At 39.0% G+C, this 23,588-nt stretch overlaps 1 protein-coding gene across 2 annotated transcripts in view; it reads left to right on the top strand.

The window, feature by feature from the left end:
* Positions 1 to 23,588, top strand: part of AK8 (adenylate kinase 8) — a 109,943-nt gene that overhangs the window by 18,521 nt on the left and 67,834 nt on the right. Inside the window, exons 5-8 of one of the 2 annotated variants that reach the window (XM_032779218.2) lie at positions 5,374 to 5,442; positions 18,332 to 18,413; positions 19,847 to 19,918; positions 20,991 to 21,191. In XM_032779218.2, the coding sequence (XP_032635109.1) occupies positions 5,374 to 5,442; positions 18,332 to 18,413; positions 19,847 to 19,918; positions 20,991 to 21,191 (424 nt within the window). Of the gene's footprint in view, positions 1 to 5,373; positions 5,443 to 13,732; positions 13,783 to 18,331; positions 18,414 to 19,846; positions 19,919 to 20,990; positions 21,192 to 23,588 lie in introns of those variants that run through there. The other variant, XM_032779226.2, reaches the window with a different exon arrangement.

Genomic DNA, 23,588 nt, shown 5'->3' with positions numbered 1-23,588 from the left:
AAATTTGCACATGCAATCATTTGCTGACCCATGGTCTGGCACTAACTAATGAGCTCAAATAGTGACAGCCAACTGTCATCAATCCACATTTACAAATATTCAAAAAAGAAGTCAAATATTTTTTAATATTGGATAAATTTGAGAGAATCATGATCTGCTAACAAATATTCCATGAAAGGAAGTAGAGGCTCAATTTTTAGATAAATCATTGCAAATTATTTCCTCTTCTCTAGTTAGGACAATGTTAATACAGTAGAAACCACCTTCAGGTTATTCCTCTAGTAAAGTTTAATGATTAAGTATTTAAAGATTTACTTCTTTTTTCAACTGACTAAAACAAGAAGTTGAAACAACTATTGGTTTTAGGGCCTTTTGAAGGTTTGTTCTTTGGACTGTAGCAAATTGTAGTGCAGATATTTGCATACTATGTAGTTACTTAAAACTGCTCTGCTGTTGTGAGTCGGCACCGGCATAGTCTCCCTGTGCTTTTACAGAAGAAATAGAGAAGAGAAGAAAAACAGAGGCATCCTTATCTTTGCATGCCCAGTGATCTGATCTGTTCCAGGACAAAGCACTACAAAAGAACAAATAGAAAATGTTTTAATCTTTGTATGTATGTGTCGCGTGGTATGCACACCCTATCCTCCTTTGGGCCAGGGTGGAGCTGTGATACCACCATGGTTACAGTCAACCTGACAGTCTTTAGGCTGAAAGCGGCACAGCCCAGAGGTCAGAGACAATATGGCTGCCCTTGGGGTCAGGGCAGGGCAGCCCAGTGGCCAGAATTAATTACAGCAGCCCTTCCATTCAGGGCAGCACGGCCTAGCGGCCAGAGTCAATTACAGTGGCCCTTGTATTCAGGGCAATGTGGCCTATCAGCCAGTACCTGGGTAGGGGGGCCCGGGCGCACCTGACTCCACTGGGCCCCAACCCAGGGCCCTAACAGTGTGGTCCACTACTGGGTCAGCAGGGAATGTCACTCAAGTGGGAGATACCACTCGTGCACCCTCCCTGGCTCACTTCCTACTGTGCTTCCAGAAGCTTCAATCCCTGGGGCATCAGGGTCTCTGGGCTCCTCAGCATGGAAGATTCCCTGGGGCTCCGTTGGCCATAGACCTTCAGTCCAACTCTCAGGATCTCCAGGTCCCGTAGGCAAGGGATGTGACGGCTCTTCAGCTGAAGTCTCTGCCAAAAGTCCTTCCCCTCCACAGCATTCAGCCTAGAATTGAATTGAAACTTTTATGACTTCTAAAATACTAAACCAGTTTTCTTCAAACTTGAATGCTTTTCTTTCCTCAGGGAGAATTATAAAACAAGCCAAGTTTGAAGTTTCTAGATGCAGACATTTTTGCAATAAGAAAGTGAAGAAACTTCGTTTGGAACATATAGGGAACATCCCTGTTCCCTCACTATAATCAAAAAGCATTTGTAAGGGTTTTACTCAAATGCTTTTGTGGGAAGACTATGCACAGAGTATGCATTATGTTGTCATTGGACTAACACAATACTCATCATTAATAAGGTAGAATCATGGATAGACCTGATCAAATCCATGTATACATAAATGTTTTTTTGTCTTTAAAGGCAAAAACCACATCACCGTTTTAGGAAAGTCTAACATTCCAAACAGTGGGTTTGTCCATTGACTGCAATGGATTTTGGATCAGGCTCAGAATGCTGTAGCAGGTAGGAATACAGTTTCCCAATTACCAGCCATGCATGTGCACCAGTGTCTGAGATCATAGTTCAGTGGGAGGATGTTTAACAACATAATAGACTTGGGGATTTTTTGGTAATAACACCGATGTGTTAACTCCTACAGTAATTTTGTTGTGATGGAGCAAGGAATTGCTCTAAATAACTGTGTTCTATCAGATGCTATCTATCAGATTTGGCCATTTTTAGTGTAGTGATTGAATATGCCCTATTAAAATATTAAGCAGAGTGGTGATTTTGTAGACTACTGCTTAGGGAAAACTTCACTGACCAGGAAACTAAACTGGAATTGAGCCATAGTCTTCAGAAAGATCTGGCTTGAGTGCTGATAAAGTGCAGCACCCATACGTATGCTCTTGATTATTTTTCTCCAGCAAATTCTGGTCAAAAGAGCGGGCTAAGATTACCACTGCAGTGAAAGAAGTTAAAATAATTTTGGTTTAAATTGGTTTGGCAGGGCTTAGTAGAGTGGACCCCCTGGCAGTTGCTAGCCTCTCTTGACGTGACACATCAAAGAAGTCAGTAAGACACTAGCTGTTTCTGATAGCAGCATGACGCACTTTTGGAAGGTGACAGACTCAAAGCCACAGACCCAGGCTCCAACAGTGAAAGGCTGCAGGAGGCTTTGACGCACCACCCTATGGGACCTGCCGACTTTCAAGAAACAGAGCAATTTCTTTCACTTTTTCTCTTTTACCTGCTTGAATGCTGCTTCGTGAATGACTGATATTAGGAAAACGATTGACACTGGAGACATTAGAGATAACAAAGACCTGATTGGGTCATCTTGGCTATTCCCCAGCCGGGACAGCATTGTTCTCTGTGGTATATTTTTAAATGCTTTGTCCATCTAATTTTAAATGACTTGCATAATGGAGCTTTCACCATTTCCTCTGGGAATTTTTCCATGATCTAACAGAGATCATTGTTAGGGAATCTTTCCTGATGTTCAGCCAAATTTTCTGTTCACTTTCATCTAGTTATACCCATTATGTCATCCTCAATCAGAAGGACAAAAAAATACCCCAAAACTAAACCTTCTTCAGGTTTACACCCATCAGATTGTGTGGTGAAAGCAAGGAATGGGGAAACCCACTGGTGATTGTAAATGTTTGTTTGGAACGACAAACATCGAATGCACATAATCAAAGAGTTTCCTGTGTTAGGTGAAGGATAACTTTGAGTCAGAAAGTAGAATATCCAGCTAGAGAAGTAATCCTGGATTTAGTTCTTATCAATAATGGGGAACTTAATGAGATTGTGAGAATTAATGGGGGAGCTTGGTACCATGGACCATGAGCTACTTCAATTTAGCAGAGTAGTTAGTGGTTTTGCTGAGCAGTAGAGGGTTTTAGACTTCTGCAAGGTACATTTTGGAAAACTGCAAAATTAAGGTACTTATCCTGCAATGAACTCTGTGTGGGCCTTTGGGGGTCTGCCTGTGTAAAGGTCATTGTAGGATCAGGCCCCTAGTGAATAAGAAGTGGGAGAAAGGGATTTTAAGATCCACCAGTCTGGATGACCTAAATAAGGCTTAATATGTTAATTTCCAAAGAAAAAGAAATTTCCAGTGTACAGTGCCTTTATGAGGATACTCAGTCAGCTAAGACTTTTAAGTAAAAAGAAAGAGCAATTGCCCTAGTAATTTAATAATTAATAGTTATCTTAACACTGATAGAATGAGACTCATTTATGGAGTCAGAGTAATTAGCTAACGAACCTCCCAAACCATTATTCATTATTTTTGAAAAGCCATGGAGAAATGGGAGGCACTAAAATAATGGAGAAATACAACTGTGGTACAAGCCTTCAGAAAAAGAAAGAAGGGTGTTTCTGACAATAGCTGCTGAGTAAACCTAGTAAAACAATGGAACAAATATTAGGAAAAAAAATCACCAAACATCTCGAATGATATAATCTCTTCTGCTATCGGACGTGGAAGATATTTTCTTATGAAATATTGCCAGAAAGTAAAGATATTGACAAGTTGGATAGAGTACAGATAAGAGTAACTGAAAGGAATAGGGAGCTGAAGGGCTTTAATTTTGAGGAAGGATGAAAAGCTTTTGTTAATGTTTAATTTGTCTGACTAACAACTAGAGATTTGTGGGGTGGGACATGATAACTGTCTGCCGATATGTGGCGTACACACCACACATTATTTAGGGAGATACAAAGAGTTATTAATTAGGAGTATTGTGATAAAATAAAGAAAGGGAAATTCAAATTGATTGTCAAGAAAACTTTCCTGACAGCAAGAGGTACAAGACTGTGGAATATTCTCCTAAGGGAAGTTGTGGAACCCATACTGCTCAGTGCATTAAAAATTACACTGAGTTAAGGTCTAGACAAAATATGGTAAGAAACAGTCTTGGTTTACCAGAGGATGCACTGGGTGGCCTAACAGATATTTTTTTCTATATCCAATTTCTTTGAGTGAAGGATCCTTCATTATGTTTCCCCTCTAAGTCTTTAACATTTAATTGAAGAAAGCGACCATGTTTGTGTGGCATGATTTGTTTTTTATAAACTCATGCTAGTTATTGCTTGTAGTTCCATTATTCTGTAGGTGCTTACAGATTATTTTCCTCTTGGAGAGTTGTTTGGTTATTCGAACAGTAGTTTGTTAGTTTTTCAGTGAGTAACTACCAGGATTGTCCTTTCCTCTTTTTTTGGAAAAGTTAATGTCCTATTTGTGTCCCCCAATACTCAGGTGTTTCTCCAGTTTTCCTTGGCTTCATAACAATGTCAGTAGCTCAGTACATTTGTTAGCAAATAATTCATTTAGTAATCTGTGTTGCAGACCATCCAGACCCAGTGAATTAGTATAGATTTTTTTTTGAAAAGCGTTCTTCATTTTTTCTTACTGTCTGTATGTTTTTCATCTTTTTTTCCTCGTTATTAAAAAAACGTTCAGTAGCTTTTTAGAATCATTGTCAATTTCCTGTCTCCCACTTCTCTTATTAATGAACCTATGATATTTGTATTTGTTTTCCTCTGATATGTTTGCAAATTGCTACCCTTAATTTAAAAGGAGAAATGCTTTGGGGAAAAATATAAAGGACTGTTTTAAGAACCCAGGAAATTGTCAGGGTATGTATGTAAAAAATGCAGAGATATAAGATTATAAAACACAATATTTGAAAATCAGGTTCTCCCTGATTGCCAGTGCTGAGTTCAGGGTTCTTTGTGTCCCATATTACAGCTGATAACATCACTAATGCCACAGACCTTGTCCTGTAAAGCAGCACATAGACCAGAATTCTACTGAAGTCAGTGGGACTTCTCACCAGTGGAAGGTTATTCTTCAGTTGCAGGATTCTGGCCTAACACAATAGTAGAAATGCGGATCTCGGGGCCATTTACATGTTCGTGACATGTTTAAGCCTGGTAGGGGAAATGCAGAACCATGAACTCAGTGCTTGGCAAGTAAAAAGTCATTTAGTTTATTTTTTAAATGTATTTCTCTGTTATTTTTAACTCAACATATATGTTGTGTTAATGATTTGGGGGTCTCAGTTTGATTTATTTATTTATTTTAAGGCATTTCAGTCCACCTTTAGCCAGAGTGCCTTCATGATAAAATTCCTTTTGAACTCCACTGTGAATATTCAGCCTTTCTCTCTTTTTTTGTTTTTTGTTTTCTTCTTTCTTTAGAAAATTCCCAATGCACTGTGGGCCAGTCTGATCCAGGAGCGTCTGTCAAACGTGGACTGCATCAAACAAGTAAGAATTGCTCCTGGGAGGGCCAGTGGATAAGCACTTACACGACTCACACACAGTAGTTAGCATTCCAAGTCCCGAGCAGACGAGGGAATGGGGGCAAATCAACAGGGGCTCAGGAGCGAATTGCTTTCTTGAACATCCGTGGAGGGAGTTTGGAGCTTTAGTAACAGGATAAAGGGGAGGATGAGAGTATGCATATGCTAATAGTATAGGAGCAAGATGATCAAAGGCTGAACAAGCATAGCTTTGTTGATTGCCTGGGGCAACTGGCAGAGTTATAGTGGACAAAACAGATAAACAGAAAATACATAAAAATCAATATATTGATTTAGATTTTTAACTCCCCTTGAAGGTGAGGGAAAAGAGCCCTAATGTTTATCATTTCATTTCAATCTCCTCTGTTTCTCATCTTATCTTTTTTTTCCCCCTCCATGCTAGGAAATGCTGTATTTGAACATACACTTTTCTATGTAATAATTAATAAGTTCATTATTAGGTTGCAGAAATGGGCAAGTGAATATGCTTGAATATGCCCATGGGGGCAAGGAATTCATAAATGTAAGTAGGGTGTCCTAAACTGAAACTTCTGAAGTAGATTAATACTGGGCAAACTGAGTGCTTTGAGTCTGGACTAAAGGAAAGCCCAACCCCCTCTTGTGTATTTCCTTTAGTTCAGCAGAAGCTGTTATGGTTTATTGAGTCAATAATCAGCCCATTATTAAGATTGTTAGAGCCATAACAGTCTGTTGGGTATAAAGCCTCTTTCTAAGTTATGCCATAACACAGACTGTGCAGTATATGGTGCACTTTTCTAAAACGAGTGTACAAACCACAGTCTACGTTAGATTCATGCAGTCTGTGGTGTATCAGCTGAACTGTGCTTCAGTTTACCCACCTGCAGATGGCACTTCCTGCCATCATAGGGATGTTGAGGTTTGCCATTTAATAAAACCTTGTCCCTTTTTGACATCACTGCCTGGTTTGTTCATTGAGTAATGCAAAGACAGCCACTACTGTTGGGATAATGTCTTATTGAAATACTGAAAAATCCTCTCCTAACACAGCCTTAACATCAGGAACAGGAGATAATTGTAAGTGCCAGAAATGTCATGTAGCCCATGTTTCCATGATTTGTACTGCATTTTGTAATGTTCTGCAAATTCTAGGCCTTTGTTTTAAAAGGAAAAATAGAGGCCTTGTTTATTTTACAAAACCAACCACATTTAAACACCCGGGGCTAGAATATGATTATAACATGTCATGGACCCATCATCACAGGTGACACCAAACAATGGATACCACATACTTGGGCCACTACCTTGTTCTTTAAGACGGTAGATTTCTGTGGCACAGGTGGTGTTAACTTTTCTATCTATTTTTGTTGCAAATATATAGCCAGTCTCCTTAGTAAATACATATTTAGCTAAATATATATTAAGGTGTTTTAAACCACTTTATTTCTAAAATATGTAGAAATAATTTAACAGATTCACAGATTCCAAGGGAAGAAGGAATCATTTTGATTATGTAGTCCAAGGGCAGGCAACCTATGGCATGCATGCCGAAGGCGGCACATGAGCTGATTTTCAGTGGCACCACTATAGTAAGTGGTGTGGTACTGTCCTGTGGCAGAAAATGCTCTCCAGCCGAGCAACAGCTAAAGTGTGCACAGTCCCATTGTTCACTCCATTACCACTATGAAGTCTGAACTTAAGTGTTTACATGCAACCATTTAAATGGTAATGTGGAAACTAAAAAAATAACAAAAAGAAAATCAAATGCAAAAAATGACATTAATACACTATGGTTACCTATTTGCAGTTCACAGAAGGCCACATGGTGGTACCATTAATTGCACTGTGCTGTATCTTATTCCTTAAGTAATTCCATTCAAATCTAAAGAGAAGGCATCAAAGGAATAAACAAATCACAGTCTGTAATTTCCTACATTGGGAAAAATATTTAATAAAGCACTTTTCAATCTAACGGCTAAAGGTATAACACAGTGCAATGACTGGAAGTTGAAGCTAGACAAATTCAGACTGGAAAGAAGGTGTACATTTTTAACAGTGAGGGTAATTAACTACTGGAACAATTTATCAAAGGCCATTGTGAATTCTCCATGATTGGCAATTTTTAATCAAGATTGGATGTTTTTCTAAAAGGTGTTCAAATGGAATTATGTTGGGGAAGTTCTATGGCCTGTTATATGAGGTCAGACTAGAGCAGGAGTTGGCAACCTTTCAGAAGTGGTGTGCCAAGTCTTCATTTATTCACTCTGATTTAAGGTTTTGTGTGCCAGTCATACATTTTAACATTTTTAGAAGGTCTCTTTCTATAAGCCTATAATATATAACTAAACTTTTGTTTTATGTGAAGTAAATAAGGTTTTTTAAATGTTTAAGAAGCTTCATTTAAAATTAAATTAAAATACAGAGCCCCCTGGACTGGAGGCCAGGACCTTGGCAGTGTGAGTGCCACTGAAAATCAGCTCATGTGCCGCCTTCGGCATGCATGCCATAGGTTGCCTGCCCTTGGACTACATAATCAAAATGATTCCTTCTTCCCTTGGAATCTGTGAATCTGTTAAATTATTTCTACATATTTTAGAAATAAAGTGGTTTAAAACACCTTAATATATATTTAGCTAAATATGTATTTACTAAGGAGACTGGAGTCATCCAAAAAATCAGGGTATGCTTTGTAACCTTTCAATAAGATTTTTTTTCCAAATTACCATGTATTAAAAAACCCCAAACAAATATATACCATAATTTTACAAAGGGAAATTCGTAGACCAAGTACCTGATTCACCACTACGTTAATCCAGATTTATGCCAGTGTAACTCCCTTGAAATCAATGGGGTTACAGCTGCATAAAACTGGAGTAGCATAATGATGAATCAGGCCCCAGATAGCTAAATTACATCATCTATAACGAAAGGCACAACTTTATTAATTCAAGCTGATGCTCCTTCCCTAAATCTAGCTGTTATTTCCCCTTTGAACCCTCATGCTATAGTGGTACGAGTCCAGGACAGAAAAAACTATGGAATAGCTTTTCAGTTCATTATGTATAAGACTTCCCCTCCTCGCTCCTTTCTTAAATGGCCCATTTTCTTTGCATTTTAGAATGTCATGGCACACTCTCCATCTCTCAACCACTGGAAGATTTGAAACAATCATTTTGAATTGTTAGAGAGAAATTAGTAAAGAGATTGGGAAAAAAACCTAAATGTCTGGGAAGTGGGTGTCAGTTTTCCTGTACAAAATACTGTATGCCTTAATCCATAATTTATCTGTTCATTTTGAATTTGCAAAGTAGAATTAAACTTCTGCATTGCAAATCATTATGCTTGAATTATCTGGGTCTGCCTAGTTTCTCTTAGAGCTTTTTTAAGATGATCTGCCTTTTTTTTTTTTTTTTTAATGGTGATAGATGTTTATCCCTTCAGGCCAAATATCTGGTGGTATTTACTGTATCTGCATAAATGGACTAAATACACGCTGGAATTAAGCCTTTCTGTGTAGCTGTAGAATGTTTTTAAAAACCCAACTACACATACAGTGTCTTGTAAATTTATATGGTAATTTAAATTAAATAATTTAACTGTTGAACTCAAGTGAAACCAATATTGTCAGCTGTGGGTGTAATTGAAACCGAGCAGAATGAGGGAATAGAAACAACCAAAATTTTAGATCGAAGTATGCTATGAGACTGTCAAATATCTGTGGCAATTCTATGGCAAGGAATGATTCAGTTTATTGTACGATTGTTGCCCCCACAATTGGATATGAACATTTTAATATTTCTCTAGTTGAGTAAAATCAGCATGCTTATCATGCCACTTAATAACAGTAACACAATTCTGACTTGGAAGGCAGGGAGTGTGATCTAATGGCTAGACCAGGAGACTGGGAGGTAAGATACCTGATGGCTATAAAGTGCTAGATGGAACTTCTTGCTTGTTCTCAGAGGCCAAACCGATTGAAATAAAAATAATTACAAAACACAGCAAAGCCCAGAATGAAATCCAGGAGTCCAGAATGCTAACCACTAGACACACTGTCCTTGCATTATCAAAGAAAGGAGTGTCTATACCAGCTTTTTATTTTTACTCAGATTTGCCACCATAGCTACCACTGGTGTAACTCCACTGGCGGTGGAAGCGATGGGGTCGCTAGTATAGACAAAGTTACAGGCTGCCACTGGTGTTTTAAAAAGCATGTTGTTTAACCATGGTCAGTCAGAAATGATAGCTGCTGGTGCATTGTGTACACCAGTGTTTCCACTGTTGTCACCACTAGTGGAGGTGATTGGTGGTAGAAATGGTGGGAAATTTTAGAGAAAGAGAGTATGTACAGACAAGGCCTTGAAAGCAGATTCTGTTTACTGGTGAATAATTCTTCAGTTTCGGAGTTTTTCAAAAACACCAGAGTATTTCTAAACCCTTTGTAATGTGCTCCCATCCCTCACAGAAACCATATTCTCTCTTGCTGAAGCACATGTTTTTAACAGATAAGTTTCTTATGTGTTCACTGTGGTGCTGTTAAGATAGGTGTTGACATTCTTCAATATGCAGACAAATTCCACTCTTCTCCAGAGGTCCTGTGCACGCTACACTTTTTTGCCCCATATTTTTCCACAGTTGCTACTGCTGTTCAAGCTCCACTGGTTGTGGCAAAGATCGGAGCTTGAGACAAGAAAAGGGACTTTGAGCTACTGACATTTTAAGCATGTAGATCTGCTCCGAGTAGGACGTCATCATGCTTAAAATGCCAGCATCTGCCTGGAATCCTGTCACTCCCATTATTGTTACTGCCTGTAGAACTGAACCAGTGCTTGCAGTGATGGGACATTTGGGGTAATAAAAACTTACAGACATCTCCAAATAAGCCAAGCTGAGCAAAAAGGGAGTGCTTGCTACTAGTTCAGTTAGATGTGAATAAGTTCACTGAGCTCTCGAAAGAATGTATAATGGTACTGTAATCAACAGTGACTAAATGTGTGGATGTCCTCTTCTTGTGCATGTTCAGTTTCCATACGAAAGAGGATCTGTGCATTTTTATTACTCTTTTTAAGTGAAATCTCATACAATTAATATTGTGGACTGTAGATTTTTGAATTCTTTGTATAGATTTATGGTATATTGCTCATAACATAAGTCAGTATTTTATACTAAAGATGTTACTAGATTGTAGAAGCAGTGTGCTGGACCATAGTACCACCAGATGTTTGTTTTATTTCTCCTTATGGTGTCATTGGGCTGGCATTAATTGCACAGCTTTCATCCCACTGACAGTAGGAATACAGAATTTTTTGTGCCATTGTTTTGACACTCACAGGTTTATAGATGTCACAGGCATCCTCTAAGGAGTACAATTTTATTGATCAACAGCTCTGCTGAGGCTGTATGTTGTGTGTTCCTCTAATACAAATGTAGTTAGGACTGCAAGGGATCAGGTGGGTAGGTCTTACAGCATACACAGAAAACTTACTGCAAGCATTATGTTAGAACCAGGGACTTGTGAAGCTGATATGCGGCTGTTTCATCTTATAGGGTTAGTACATGATGTCTAAAGCTCCACTGGCTATTACCTAAATCTTCGTGCTGTTGGGATGTAATGTTGTGGAATGAATTTACAGAACTAGAGAAGTCTAGTGTAGAGGTTGCTAGGTGGCGAATTTGCACCCTTATGAATGGCTGTCTGAGAGAGGGGCTGTTGAACCTTATGCACCAGTCTCAAGATCATGTGGGAACTAAGCCTTTGCCAGTGGTTAACTTGAGTAATTGGAGTATTTCACTTGTTAAAACTTAGCAGTTCAGAAGAGTAGAAGAGGTGTTTGGGTGTAAAAAGTGATGAACTCACACTTGCATTGGTTACAGGATCTTTGGTGGTTGTTTGGTGGATGAGATCATGTAATTAGTGGGCCAAATCCTGCCTCCAGTTTCATCTGTGCAACCCCATGCAAGTTGATAGTGTACTGTGTTAGACAAGTGTAACGGAGGGGAGAATTTGTCCCATTAATATCAATTTATTAGTCTGCACAGGACATGGCTTCTTATTCAGTACTGAAGCTACCAAAATGTTTTTTATGTGGGCACAGAGTTTCCTTTCCAATAAAAAGATTGACAAAGCGTGACCTCTTCCAACCTCTAGTCCTCCTTGTGATGGGTTGCCCCCTCCCCCTCCTGATGTACTGGAGTACCACTGAGCCTGCCTGTTCCACCAGCCTGGATTTCCTTGCATTGTCCTGCTGAACCAGGACCTCAAGCTTCCTCCAGCCCCCACACAGGTAGGGACACGCCCAGCTTCAGAAAGACACAGACACTGAAATCAGCTCTGCCTGGGAAGGCTTCGGCTAAGGAATTGACCAGCACTCAAATGCACATCCCCTCTGAAATGTAAACTCAAAATTGTATCGTCTTGCGCTGCACAGAGAACTGCACAGCGTAAGCTCATGAAATTCACCCCCTTCCTCAGTGTGGAGGAAGATCTGCACAGCTTTCCTCCCCCCAGTTCTGAATTCCACAAACTGGTTTTAGAGAAAACAAAACCAAGTTTGTTAGATTTTTAAAAGATAGATTTTAAGTGATTATAAGGGATCGCAAACAGATCAAAACAGATTACTGAGCAAATAAAACAAACACACAAACTAAGCTTTAATACACAAAAGAAACTGGTTACAGGTAGTAACTTCTCACCCTAAATGTTGTTTTAGGCATTTCTTTCATAGGCCAGACACCTTTTCCAGCCTGGGCTCAGCTCTTCTTCCCCCCGCCCCCTTTATCCTTGTTTCTAAGACATTTTCAGCAGTCATCCTGGGCAGAGATTCCATGAAGAATGAACCCTGATTAACTCACTTCCCTGCCTTAAATAGGATTTAAATATGGCGGGGTTTACTTTGTCTTTCAGTGGGATTCCCACTCCCCTTAGTAGAAAATACTAGTATTATATGATGGAGTCCAGTACCAGGTGACGTGATCACATGACCCTGCAGTGTCAAAGCAGCCATGAGTCAAAGGCCATTTGTAGCATTCCAGGAAGCTTCTCAGGAAGGTGGGAGATTAGCATCTTCAAAGTCCTATTGTTCTCCCTAATGGCCCATGCAGACTGATTGCATTCTGTCATCTGGGCATTCCCCAGGTACAGACACGTTTGTAATTGATCCATAGTCAATATTCCTAACTTCAGATACAGAAATGATACGTGCATACAAATAGGATAATCATATTCATCAAATCATAATCTTTCCAATGATATCTCGCAAGACCCATCTTGAATAAAACACGTCTTAGTTAAGCCATATTCATATCATAACAATATCTCTATGAAGAATATGGAGTGTAGTGTAACACTCCTAATACCGACAAATTGCAGGAATCAGCTTGTCAGTAGATACTTTCACATATACTGCCTTCTGTATAGTGATTATTGTGGCATCTTTGCTAGGTGTGTTCTCCCCTGATTTCCTTTGCTCTTGTCCCCCTAGTTCATAGGGATGGAGAAAGAGGATGGGCACAGTAAATAAAGGAGTAGTTCACTGCAGAAAATATTGTGCAATGCAAGCTTATAGAGATGGCATCAAAAGGCCTGAGACAGTACATTGTATTTGCAAGAGGTAGTTGCAGTCATGGGAGAGTTTCAGTCGACAAAGGTCATTCAGCCTACATCAGTCTGGATGCTCCAATTCCAAAAATTATTATGTCACCTTTAGGTCTGTCTGCTTATCTCAGTATTTATACTGCACTCCTTGCCCCTGTATCTGACAGTCTTAGAGAACAACTTGGGTCCACAGTGGACTTTAATCATTGATAGTTTTTTGTTGTTTGGTTACCTCTCCTTTCTTTGGATGGGAGGGAAGGGCATATCATTTTTTTTTTTAAATCTGAATGTTGTGGGAAAACAATGGTGAAGACATTTTGTTCTGAAGGCGGCAAGATTTGTGGTCTTTCTAATCTTTTGTGAAAGGGAATGCCAAAGCTGTGGGCCTTTGGCTGAGAATTCTTTCTCAAGTCTAATGTGATTGAGTGGTGATTGTCTCCATTTCTTCACTTCTTTGTCTTGTTCTAACCCTATCTGTGTCAATAGCTTTCTATTTTTGTAATAAGTTTTGAGGATACTCAGGCCAAACAGTAGTAAAGCTGAGTATCAGTGTAGCTATTATTTGGGTGGAAGGTGTCACTCAGTGATAGGTTGATAGCAATACTGCACTGCAGCAAAGGACACCCATGTTTGAGAATGACCTTGGGTTTCTTCTGCTTCAAATTCCTTGAATTTGAAGGAGTGAGGTGATATCCGTACAAATACCTCATTGCTGCTGATGTACACAGGGAGGTAGGTGTCCAAGGAGCACTTTACTTGACCTTAAGGCAAGAGCTGAATGCTGCCTTTATCACTGTCTTGAAGTTGGAGGGGATTTGAGGGTCCAGTTGTGGAGAGTAGACGATGGCCCCAGAATGAAGCATTATGGAATCCTCGGGACCCTAGCTTTTATTCACGGCTAGATGTGAGGATGTGCTGCCTATGCTTGGATTGCCTGGAGGTTATTGTTATCAAGAAGAGAAAATAGGTGATTTCATAAAGAAACACATTCTTATCAAGTGAAGTTACTAATTACACTTTAATGATAGTCAGGAGGGCAGAAAAGACCAGTGTTTGCATAAAGCATGATAGGCATATTTTAAGTCAGGTCTTGCTCTGCTGTATGTTGCTACCTCTTGCTTAGTTCCCAAGCCACACTCTCTTTTTACTGTCTTTTTTTTTTTTTTTTTTAATCTGTGACATCTGCTTGGAGCTTGTCCCTCCTGTGATACCATACTACTTGCAGCTGTTCAGACCTCCAGCTCTGAGCTGTGCATGGGGTGCCCTGAGCATACGGCCTTTTTGATGTGTGATAAAACAGAACCAAGCCACTGGGGGTATGGAGAGGGAATGCATCAGAATATCAATAAACCTGCTCTGAACAAAGCTGCAACTCTGTGGTAGAATAGACATTTCACTGAAGTGTCAAGTAGATGGATAATGTATTCTAATTAGGGACTACTGGTACCTCAGAATTCAGAGACCTTGGAAATAAGATCCAAAAAACTAACTCTTTATATAGGGTTTATTTATTATGTATTTGTTTAGTGCCTTAAAATATATTTGTTTCAAGCAGCTATTCACTGAGCTATGATTTCTTACTTGAACTTTTAGCCATTAAATTGTATGCTATCTGCTTTAAGGGACTTTGGCATTTGTATAATGGTATGTGAATCTTATAAAGTGTGTTGCATCTTGTTAAAAAGATTATCCTCTATCTCTTGTTCATTGCCGAGTATTTGCTTTTGAACTGTAATGCTTCTAAACTGCCCTGGCACCAGAAATCTTGTAATATGTTGTTTAGTTTAGATTCCAAAGAATATTAAACTAGGAATGGAGATAGTGGGACAGGTCCTCAACTGGTGTAAATTGGCATAGCTGCATTGATGTCAGAGGTGCTATGGTCATTTACACCATTGTAAGATCTGGGCCACTGTGGGTACAGGACTTGGTTTCACATGTATGGCTGAACAGAGTGCATTTACAATACAATGCTTAGGTTCCTAACATACTGCTAAAACACGGTAGAATCTATTTCTGTTCTCTCTCCTCTGTAACTCTCAAGGGAAAAATTGATTTTTTAGCACCTGTGTGACCTTATTCAGCAGTTCATCCTAATTTGATAAAGTAAACACTGGGAGTGGCAAAAAATGGCTTGCAATTACTGGAGTCTTTTTTTTTAATTGCCCTCAGATAACTGCAGGATGGCATGTTAGTGATATTGGGCTCATTAGGGAATTTTAAGTAGTCTACTCTATTTTTTTTTGTGTATTGGAATGCCCTGATTTCCTCCTACAAAAATCACTGAGGTGTATGTTTCCCTGAAATAATTCTAAAATTTATGTGGGAGATGATGATGGTTGCTAGCTAATACAATACAGTATTAAAATGTCTTTTTTCATACAAAGATATGTTCTTTCAGCTTCCTTACCACCCCAGAAAGTTATTGGGAGTACAGTGACAAGGACTTGTTCAGCTAAACGACTAACAAAGAGAAATTTAGACAAAGTTTAGCAGATTTAGACTCGGGGGCCATAAGAGAGGTAGATTTCAGATACTGCATCACACAGAAATTGAGTAATGCTGCAGCACTCCTGTGGTATTTCAGAGATCTGTAAATGCTTCTTTTTTTTAAGATGTTCAGTCCAACACTTATCTGGCTATAACAAGGACTTAAGGGAGCAAAAGGATTTTCTTTCTTTCTTTCTTTCTTTTACCCTGTTGCTTCATTAGCTCTGGGAAGTCGGGCTCCATTACTATGAGTTTTCCTTTATAATTTATTAAAATAATGAAAAAGTGCATATTCTTCTTTGAGTGCTCATTGCTCGTTAGATTTGTTTAGTTTCTCTTTTTTAAATCTGTGGTGTGGCTTGGTATTCTTTTGAATATTTAAAAACTGTAGAAATTGTGGTGGGTTTGTGCTGCTTTGGGGTATTTTTGCCTTTTGTTTTGTTTTTCAAGAAAGAAGACGTTTGTATCCTTTGGGGGTTTTTTAGATTAAAACTTTAAAAATAAATCACTAGTAGAATATATAAGTGTCCATTTTACTGTGATGATGTTATTAGTGCATGTTGCCTTCAGACACATTCAACCCCGGAAATGGTCAGTTTCTTTTCTCCCAAACATCCACAGTAGAACACATCTTATGCTCTAGTTCATTGAGATGTTTTTTTCCTGCTGGATGAAATTCATTTTTGGTACTGAGGACCCAAACAAGGTCCCATTTTGAGGCAAAACTTTGTGTGTGCAGGCAAAGGGGCATCACATCTGTATTGTGGAGGGGTGGACTGCCCTCTGCAGAAAGCTGGAGTAACTACTTTAGAGGGACTGCATTGCAACACCATGGTCTGCGTGCAGTTTGGGATGTATAAATGGTATATCTCCTTAATGCCTGCTTAATGGTTCACATCAAATCTGATTTCTTGGGCTTTGGGTGGGTGTGGGTGTGAGTTTTACCCTAAATAAGAGAGAAGGGATGATATTGCAGCTAAAGCACAGGACAAGAGGTGAAGCGATCTGGTTCCTGTTACCTCCTCTGAATTTCCTGTCTGAACTTGAGCAAGTCACTTCACTGCTCTGTTCCTCAGTTTCCCTTTCTGGTAAATGGGGATAATAATCGGACCTGTCTGGTTTCACTGTCCAAGCTGAGTGCCAATAGTTCAAGTGGTGAAAAGTAAATTTGATTTAAGAAATTTATTTCAGTTGTAATAAATTGAGATGATGTTAATAACATGTGAAATGATTTTTTAATATCTGATGCTAATTTTTGATGGTGTCTCTTTAAGCTTAATTTATATTATTTATATTACTATGTGAACTTAATGAATCATACAATGAGCGAGGAGGAAGAAGGTATATAATCTTCAATAGGAATTGAAAGTGCAGGCAACTAAAAGATGGCTTTATTTTCCGTTTCTCATGTACCAAAAACTTCAATAAATGTAATATATGTTTTTTAAAAAGATCAAAATTTAAGAAAAAAGTTAGTCACATAAATAATGTAAAATATGGCAAAATATAAATTTGGATACATTCATTTGCATTTAGCAAGTCTCCATCTCACTGCACCTAAACTTTATGTGTCCTATAGAAATGTTAAGAGATCAGCTTTCTAGAAAAAGATGAACCACCAGTCAATAAGAACTAGGCATTTAGGGCCAGACCTTGGCCCATGCTATGACCCCATTGTAGAATTCTACTGGCATAAAGGGTCATAAAACTGCCCTAAGATGACATTTGAAGATTCCCCCAGCAAAGAGGGATTCCAGATGGGTGTACAGCTAGTCTGTTCTAACCGCTAAAATCCACTCGCACCCCCAAATAGGGGTTACGCCGGGGCAGTGCACTTGGAAAGAACATGGTATACTCCAAATATCCCCACCTGGCATTTACACCATAAACTAGAGCAGCGCTGAGGCGGCTCTGATACATGTAGAGAATGAACTGGCCCCCAGCTGCCTCTCCACCTTCTCATGTCCTGTGTTGAACATATCTCTGTCAGATCCAAGGATCCAGGCTGTATCCAGATAAATATTCAAGAGGTAAAAACTTGATGTAATTAGCAATATTACCGAGGGCTCAATCCTGGGGGAGGGGTATGTGTGTGCTATGTTCTTAAATCCCATTGATTAGAATGAACTGAGAATCAAGTGCTCTTGACACCTTACAGAACTGGGTCTCCAATGATCTGTAGATTGTCATTAAATGTTCTCGACACTCAAAAATCTCAAAAGTGCCCAGTACTGAAACTATCGAGCTTTCAAAACATCAAACTACCCTCCGCTCATTGCATGTGATTATGATATTCCATAGAGGAGCGTAGTGTGGAAGAGTCTTCATCAGTCATTCATTTCAGAGGCTTGTATGGATTGTACTAAACGATTTATTGGAAAAGTACTCTGAATATGTGCATTATCCAAATCCTCCTCTTGTTTTAGGGTCAGTATAAGATTATGATCCTAAATCTCTTCTAAAAAATGTCAGAGGTTGAACTTGTCCACTAGGAAAGAATGAAATGAGGTTACAATTGTTTTTGTCTGAACAGGTAAAATAACTGAGTGTTTCAAAGAGGTAGAAGGAGATTCAAATGTTAACGGATATTTTAGTCTGGGAAATGGGAACATTTTCTGGAAACATTTGGGAAGCCCTGGTCTAAATGCATGACTTATTCCTGATTTACACTGATATGAGATCAGAATCAGATAGTCTGTGTTGAACAAATGGGATTTTTAGTCCTAGGATTTAATTGTTAAGGTTCCCTTGGTATAGATCAATAATTCTTTCATGTTTTTTTGTGCAATAGGGTTGGATTTTGGAAGGTTTTCCTGAAAACCGGGATCAAGCATGGATGCTGCAGTCAGCTGGCATGACTCCGAGACATGTTGGTAAGAAATAAAAGATTATTTGTGTACGAGAGGTGAAAGCCACTACTGACCTAAACAAAAACACTTTAAAATGTTAAAACTAGTATTTCTTAAATGTGTATAACATGCCCAAGAGATCAGAGCAAATCAGAAACAGTCACTGGACTGGAGGAAATGACTACATGGGGCTTGGGACCTCAAAAATTTGGGGCAGTCTGTGGAACTATTTACCCCATCCCTAGATGAACCTTTGTCTTCTTCAAAAGAACAGGAGTACTTGTGGCATCTTAGAGACTAACAAATTTATCTGAGCATAAGCTTTCGTGGGCTACAGCCCACTTCCATCAAATTCAAGCCTCTTCTAGCAAGTGACTGCAAACAGCTGTGCCTTTCTGCCTCTGCCTCACCAGTGAGTCCAAACCTCCTCTGACCTCAGTATCCAAATCTCAAGGATTCTGCTTTAATTGATCCCTGGGAGCAAAAAGGATCTAAAAGAGCCCCCAAGCCATTCTCTCTGTATGATAGAATAATAAATACAATTTACTCAGTACACACAAAAGGAAATGGATACACCCAGGCCCTAAGCCTGACCTTTCATGCCACAGATGGAGTCTTGGGTAAGTCAAAGCAAAGATAATTCTACAGTGGCAGGGCCTTGAAGGACAAGACCCTAGCACCTGCCCTCCCCACCTTGGGACTCTCTGCATTTCCAAGTCATTGTTAGATAGGGACCTATCCAAAATGCATGAGAAAAATGAAAATTGGGGTAGGGGTGGGGCAGGTGAAAATGATTTAAAAACTGCACAGCTCAAGTGTGAGTAATAAATCAGCCCCAGTTGTAGTCATCAGGGGCAGGATAATTTGCTACTTTGGATTTGATTTGTACACAATTCCGCTTTAGTAAAGGAATTCAGAATCGCTGTGATAGTGTTTAGAAAAATATATATATTGGATAGTACTTGTATGTAGTGCATGTATTTAAATGGTCATTTCTGAAAATAGCTAACAATATTGAAGGTCAAATTCTTCCCTCAATTTTATCTGTACAACCAAGAACAAAATAGCACCCTTATTAAGAATATAAATGAAGAAGAACTTTGCAAGATTGAATGCACATGCCTTAATTAGTTGAATTTAGTAAGTGAATGACCATAAAAGAAGCAAGATTATTGCATCACAGAATGTACTAAAGTGAGCTATGTATTTATCACAATATATTTCTTCCTAACTGCCATCTGACTGATAGTTTTGGCCAAAATTTCCCCCCAAAATCAAATGTTGATAGGTAAAATACAGGGAAATAAGGAAAAATGTTACAAATGGGGAAGATGGCTAAATGTACATGAACTGCATCGATCCATCCTTACTTGCAGAGCACACTTGGAAGCATCTCCAAGAAATGAAATCAGTAACTAACTGAAAATGCATTTCTATTCTGTATCTTCTGTGCTTAGTTGTGCTGTATGCTCCAGACACGGTGCTTATTGAGAGGAACCTTGGGAAAAGGATTGATCCATCCACGAAAGGTGTAGTATGCTTTTGTTACTGATCCCTTCTAGGAGAACGTTTTTGTGTCAACCCAAGAAACGCTGAAGTGTTGATGCTTTTAAAGTTGATTTGTAATGCTGTCCATTTACGATGTGAGTAGGCCATGTTATTCTGAATCAGATTTATTTTAATTTGTTTTAAATTCAACGTGTATAATTTTCTGCACCAATTTAGTGGGGAAAGTATTTGTAAAGACCTGTTTTGTGGCAAGCAGCACTGCTCCATTACAGCACAGGTCACCCTAATGTGTGTAGTCACATCATAAGAATTTTACTGTTTACCATGGCATCTTTGATAGACCTTGAATGTCTGCCTCTTCATAAAAGGCAGTTACACCTTTGGATAACCTCCACTGTGTGTGATGCCAAGTGGGAGCGCCAACAGGAAATGGCACTGTTGCAGATGGCACACTTTGGGTGTTCCACAGGAACCCATGTCAGTTGTTTTAGGAAGCATTTGGGAAGGACATGCTGAATTAAAGAGATGGCTTTTATTTGCTTTTCTACAGAGGCCTTGATTAAAGTTCAGGGTAGGAGCCAGGAAATCTAAGTCCTGTTCCTAGCTCTGCCACAGACTTCTCGTGTAACCGTGGGCAACCATTCTGCACCTCCATCTTCCCATTTTGAAAACAGGGATAATATCCTACCTTACAGCTGTGCTATAGGAATCAATATTTTAATACATAAAAGGTGTTTAGAGATCATTAGGTGGAAGGTGCTAGGGAAGTGCAAAGTATTATTCTTAATTAAAGGCTTGATGGTAGCAGATAGGCATAGATCTGTTCTGGAGATCCCAGTGTATAGTGGTAGTGGGCACACTGCTGCACCGCACTAAGGGACACAAACATACCTACCCCCCACTGTCACATGGCTGGCTAGTTCTCTGTGCCACTATCTGTCTTCTTTGTGGAGCTATATGGTAGTAGTTAGGAAGGAATCACTGTGATTCCCCTCTCCTTATGCCCCAACCTAAGGTCTTGGTACAATCTAGACCTTGATTATAGTGAGGAATCTTTTTCCTACTGGGTTCTAATTACTGTTTAACTTCTAGAGGTGTACCATACCACCTTTGACTGGCCAAGCGACCCTCTGGTGCAACAGCGTTTGGTGGAGGCGGAGGGCATATCTGAACAGGAGACAGCAAAGCACTTGGTGGAGTATCATAGAAACTTTCCCAGAGTTTTCCAGATCTATCAGCAAATACTAAAATCGATCAATGCTGACCAGCCTTGTGCAGATGTCTTCTCCCAGGGTAAATATCAATTGTGAACAGTTGGAAGGAAATTTGTTAGCTGACAAATTCTCATCTGAAAGAGTGATTCCCAACATTTAGAGACAACTGTGCCAAGTTATAGGACTAAGATCTCACCTGTATCGGTCAGTGTTGACTTGTCTCTAATTTGATTGTGTTCCGTGTGGCCTGCTAAGCTTGGGCTGTTCCAGATAGCTTCTTTGCTGGCTAGAACAGGCATGGTTGAATGGGAGGTCTTCTTAATTCTGCAGCCCTTACTCAAAATGAAAAGCAATTCCTCATCAGAGTAGTCTCATTGGGGACGCAATGTGAGTAAGGGTTACAGAATCATTTCCTAAGGGATGGAGAAGCCTAGAGCTGCAGTTGTAAAAGCCCGCAGTATCAGTATTGGCATACATACTGGAACCACTGCTAATCTCCTGTACAGGTACTACCTGCACTAGTCTATTAACAAGTAGTAGTAGTTCAAGGCGGGTTGTATTTCGTTATATAAAAGTTGCTGCACCGAAAGGTTTGCTACGTGGTAATCCTTTATTTGCTTTTGTTCAGCTTTTCTTTGATGCATTCTGATATTGCATGTTGATTCTTCATGAAAAAAAATGAGGAAACTGTCGGGAAGACCAAGTGATAATGTACTTTGTATCTGTCAGCCTGTTGATGGTGTAGTACAGCCCTGTAATTTTGCATCTCAAAAAGGTCTTTTTTTAATGACAAGTGCTGCACTTTTAAGATAAACAACTAGGAAGTTTATAATTGGAATTTACACATTAATTACCTCTAAATTACTTAATTAAATTTAAAAGTTCATATCATAATTCATAAAGAATTAATGCCTTGAATTGTAAACAAAAATGTGAGTGCCTGAATATTAATTATTATTAATTAATAATGTAGTGAGAGAAATTGAAAATTGGAATGAAAAAAAATCCTCTCTAGATCTTTTTCTGCAGTGCATCAAGCAGCCAGATATTTTTTTAAAGAATAATTAGATGTGGAGACTGTCTGGGGGATCATTACTCCTAATTAACTTGGTTATTTACTACAAATTAAGCATCATTTGTAAGCAGGGTGGTTTGCCAGTAATGTTTGTGTTTTTGGATACCCTGGTTGTGGAAAGTGCTTAGAATAACTAGACCCCTCCTTGGTTAGCTGACATTTGTTTTTGGATAAATTATGTGATAGACAGATTATGATTTTCAAGATTTATATGTTTAATTTGTATGTTTAATGACAGATGTGGGTGAGAAAAGGAGTCAAGAAATTGCAACTTCATTAGATTTTTTCGAACTGAGGGTCTGATTCTGATCCCACACCAATTAAACACCAATGCAACTCCAATGACTTAATTGGAATTGCTCCTGACTTACTTTGGTGTGAGATCAGACTTCCATCCAATATATTCAGAGATCTCAGCTGTACAGCATTCACCATGGTTTGGGAGCAAGAAATGTATCCCATGCACTTGCAGTATGATTCAGGTGCTCCCTTAGCAACTACTCCCAGTTCAGGAGCTAGAAATGTCAGAAGTAGAATGTGCTATTCTGCCTTTTTTCTACAATAGGAGGTACAAGGATCTGGAAATCAGACACAAAGGGAGATCATTAAACAAGTGTATGTTAGTGTCTCAAAAACATGTAAAATGCTAGATTAAAGCACCAATCCCCTAACGCGTCAAATGGAGTGAAGGAGAACTAGTTTAAAATATGGGATTACTCTTAAAGGGAAAATCAGTGTCTAAGATTTGGATTCTTGTACCCATTTTATTAGATTTAAATGTAGTGTGTATCACGGAGACCCCATTGCATCTTCATAGAATTTATATGAATTTAAGGTTGTCTGGACTGAAACAGTCATTCAGACATTCAGTCGTGTCTTCCATAGAACATACAGTATTGTGTAACATGGGAAATTTACTCTATTTCTCTTTAGAGAGACAAGGTAGGAGAGGTAATATCTTACCTCTGTTATATCCTGGGACTAACATGGCTACAATAACACTGCATATCTACATCTCCTTGTTCATCAAGGACCTGATCCTGAAACGAGTATGGGAGTTGAGGGTCTCAACACGTTGGCGGAGTGTGTTCCAAATATTCTGGTGATAAAATGTCTTCATTATCAAGCTAAACCTTACTGTACCTTCTTGCAGACCTATTTTATAAACTCTTCTTCTAGGACTGCAGCAAAGTTGGGATCACTTGTAATGCAACATTTGAATTATTCTTTACAAGGTCTATGGTCTTTTCAAGTTCCCAGGAGATGGGCCCCTAGACTGATATAAAATTAATAGTTTCCTACCCAATACAAAGCAAGATCACAAAAATTAAGCAATGCCCAACAGGGAGAGTGGAGCTGGGCTGAAAACATCAAGTTGTCTTTACCATTCATGCAAAAATG

This window comes from Chelonoidis abingdonii, chromosome 24, assembly GCF_003597395.2.
Source record: "Chelonoidis abingdonii isolate Lonesome George chromosome 24, CheloAbing_2.0, whole genome shotgun sequence".
In the NCBI taxonomy this organism is placed as follows: Eukaryota; Metazoa; Chordata; order Testudines; family Testudinidae; genus Chelonoidis; species Chelonoidis abingdonii.
This window is presented reverse-complemented; position numbering and strand designations above follow the sequence as displayed.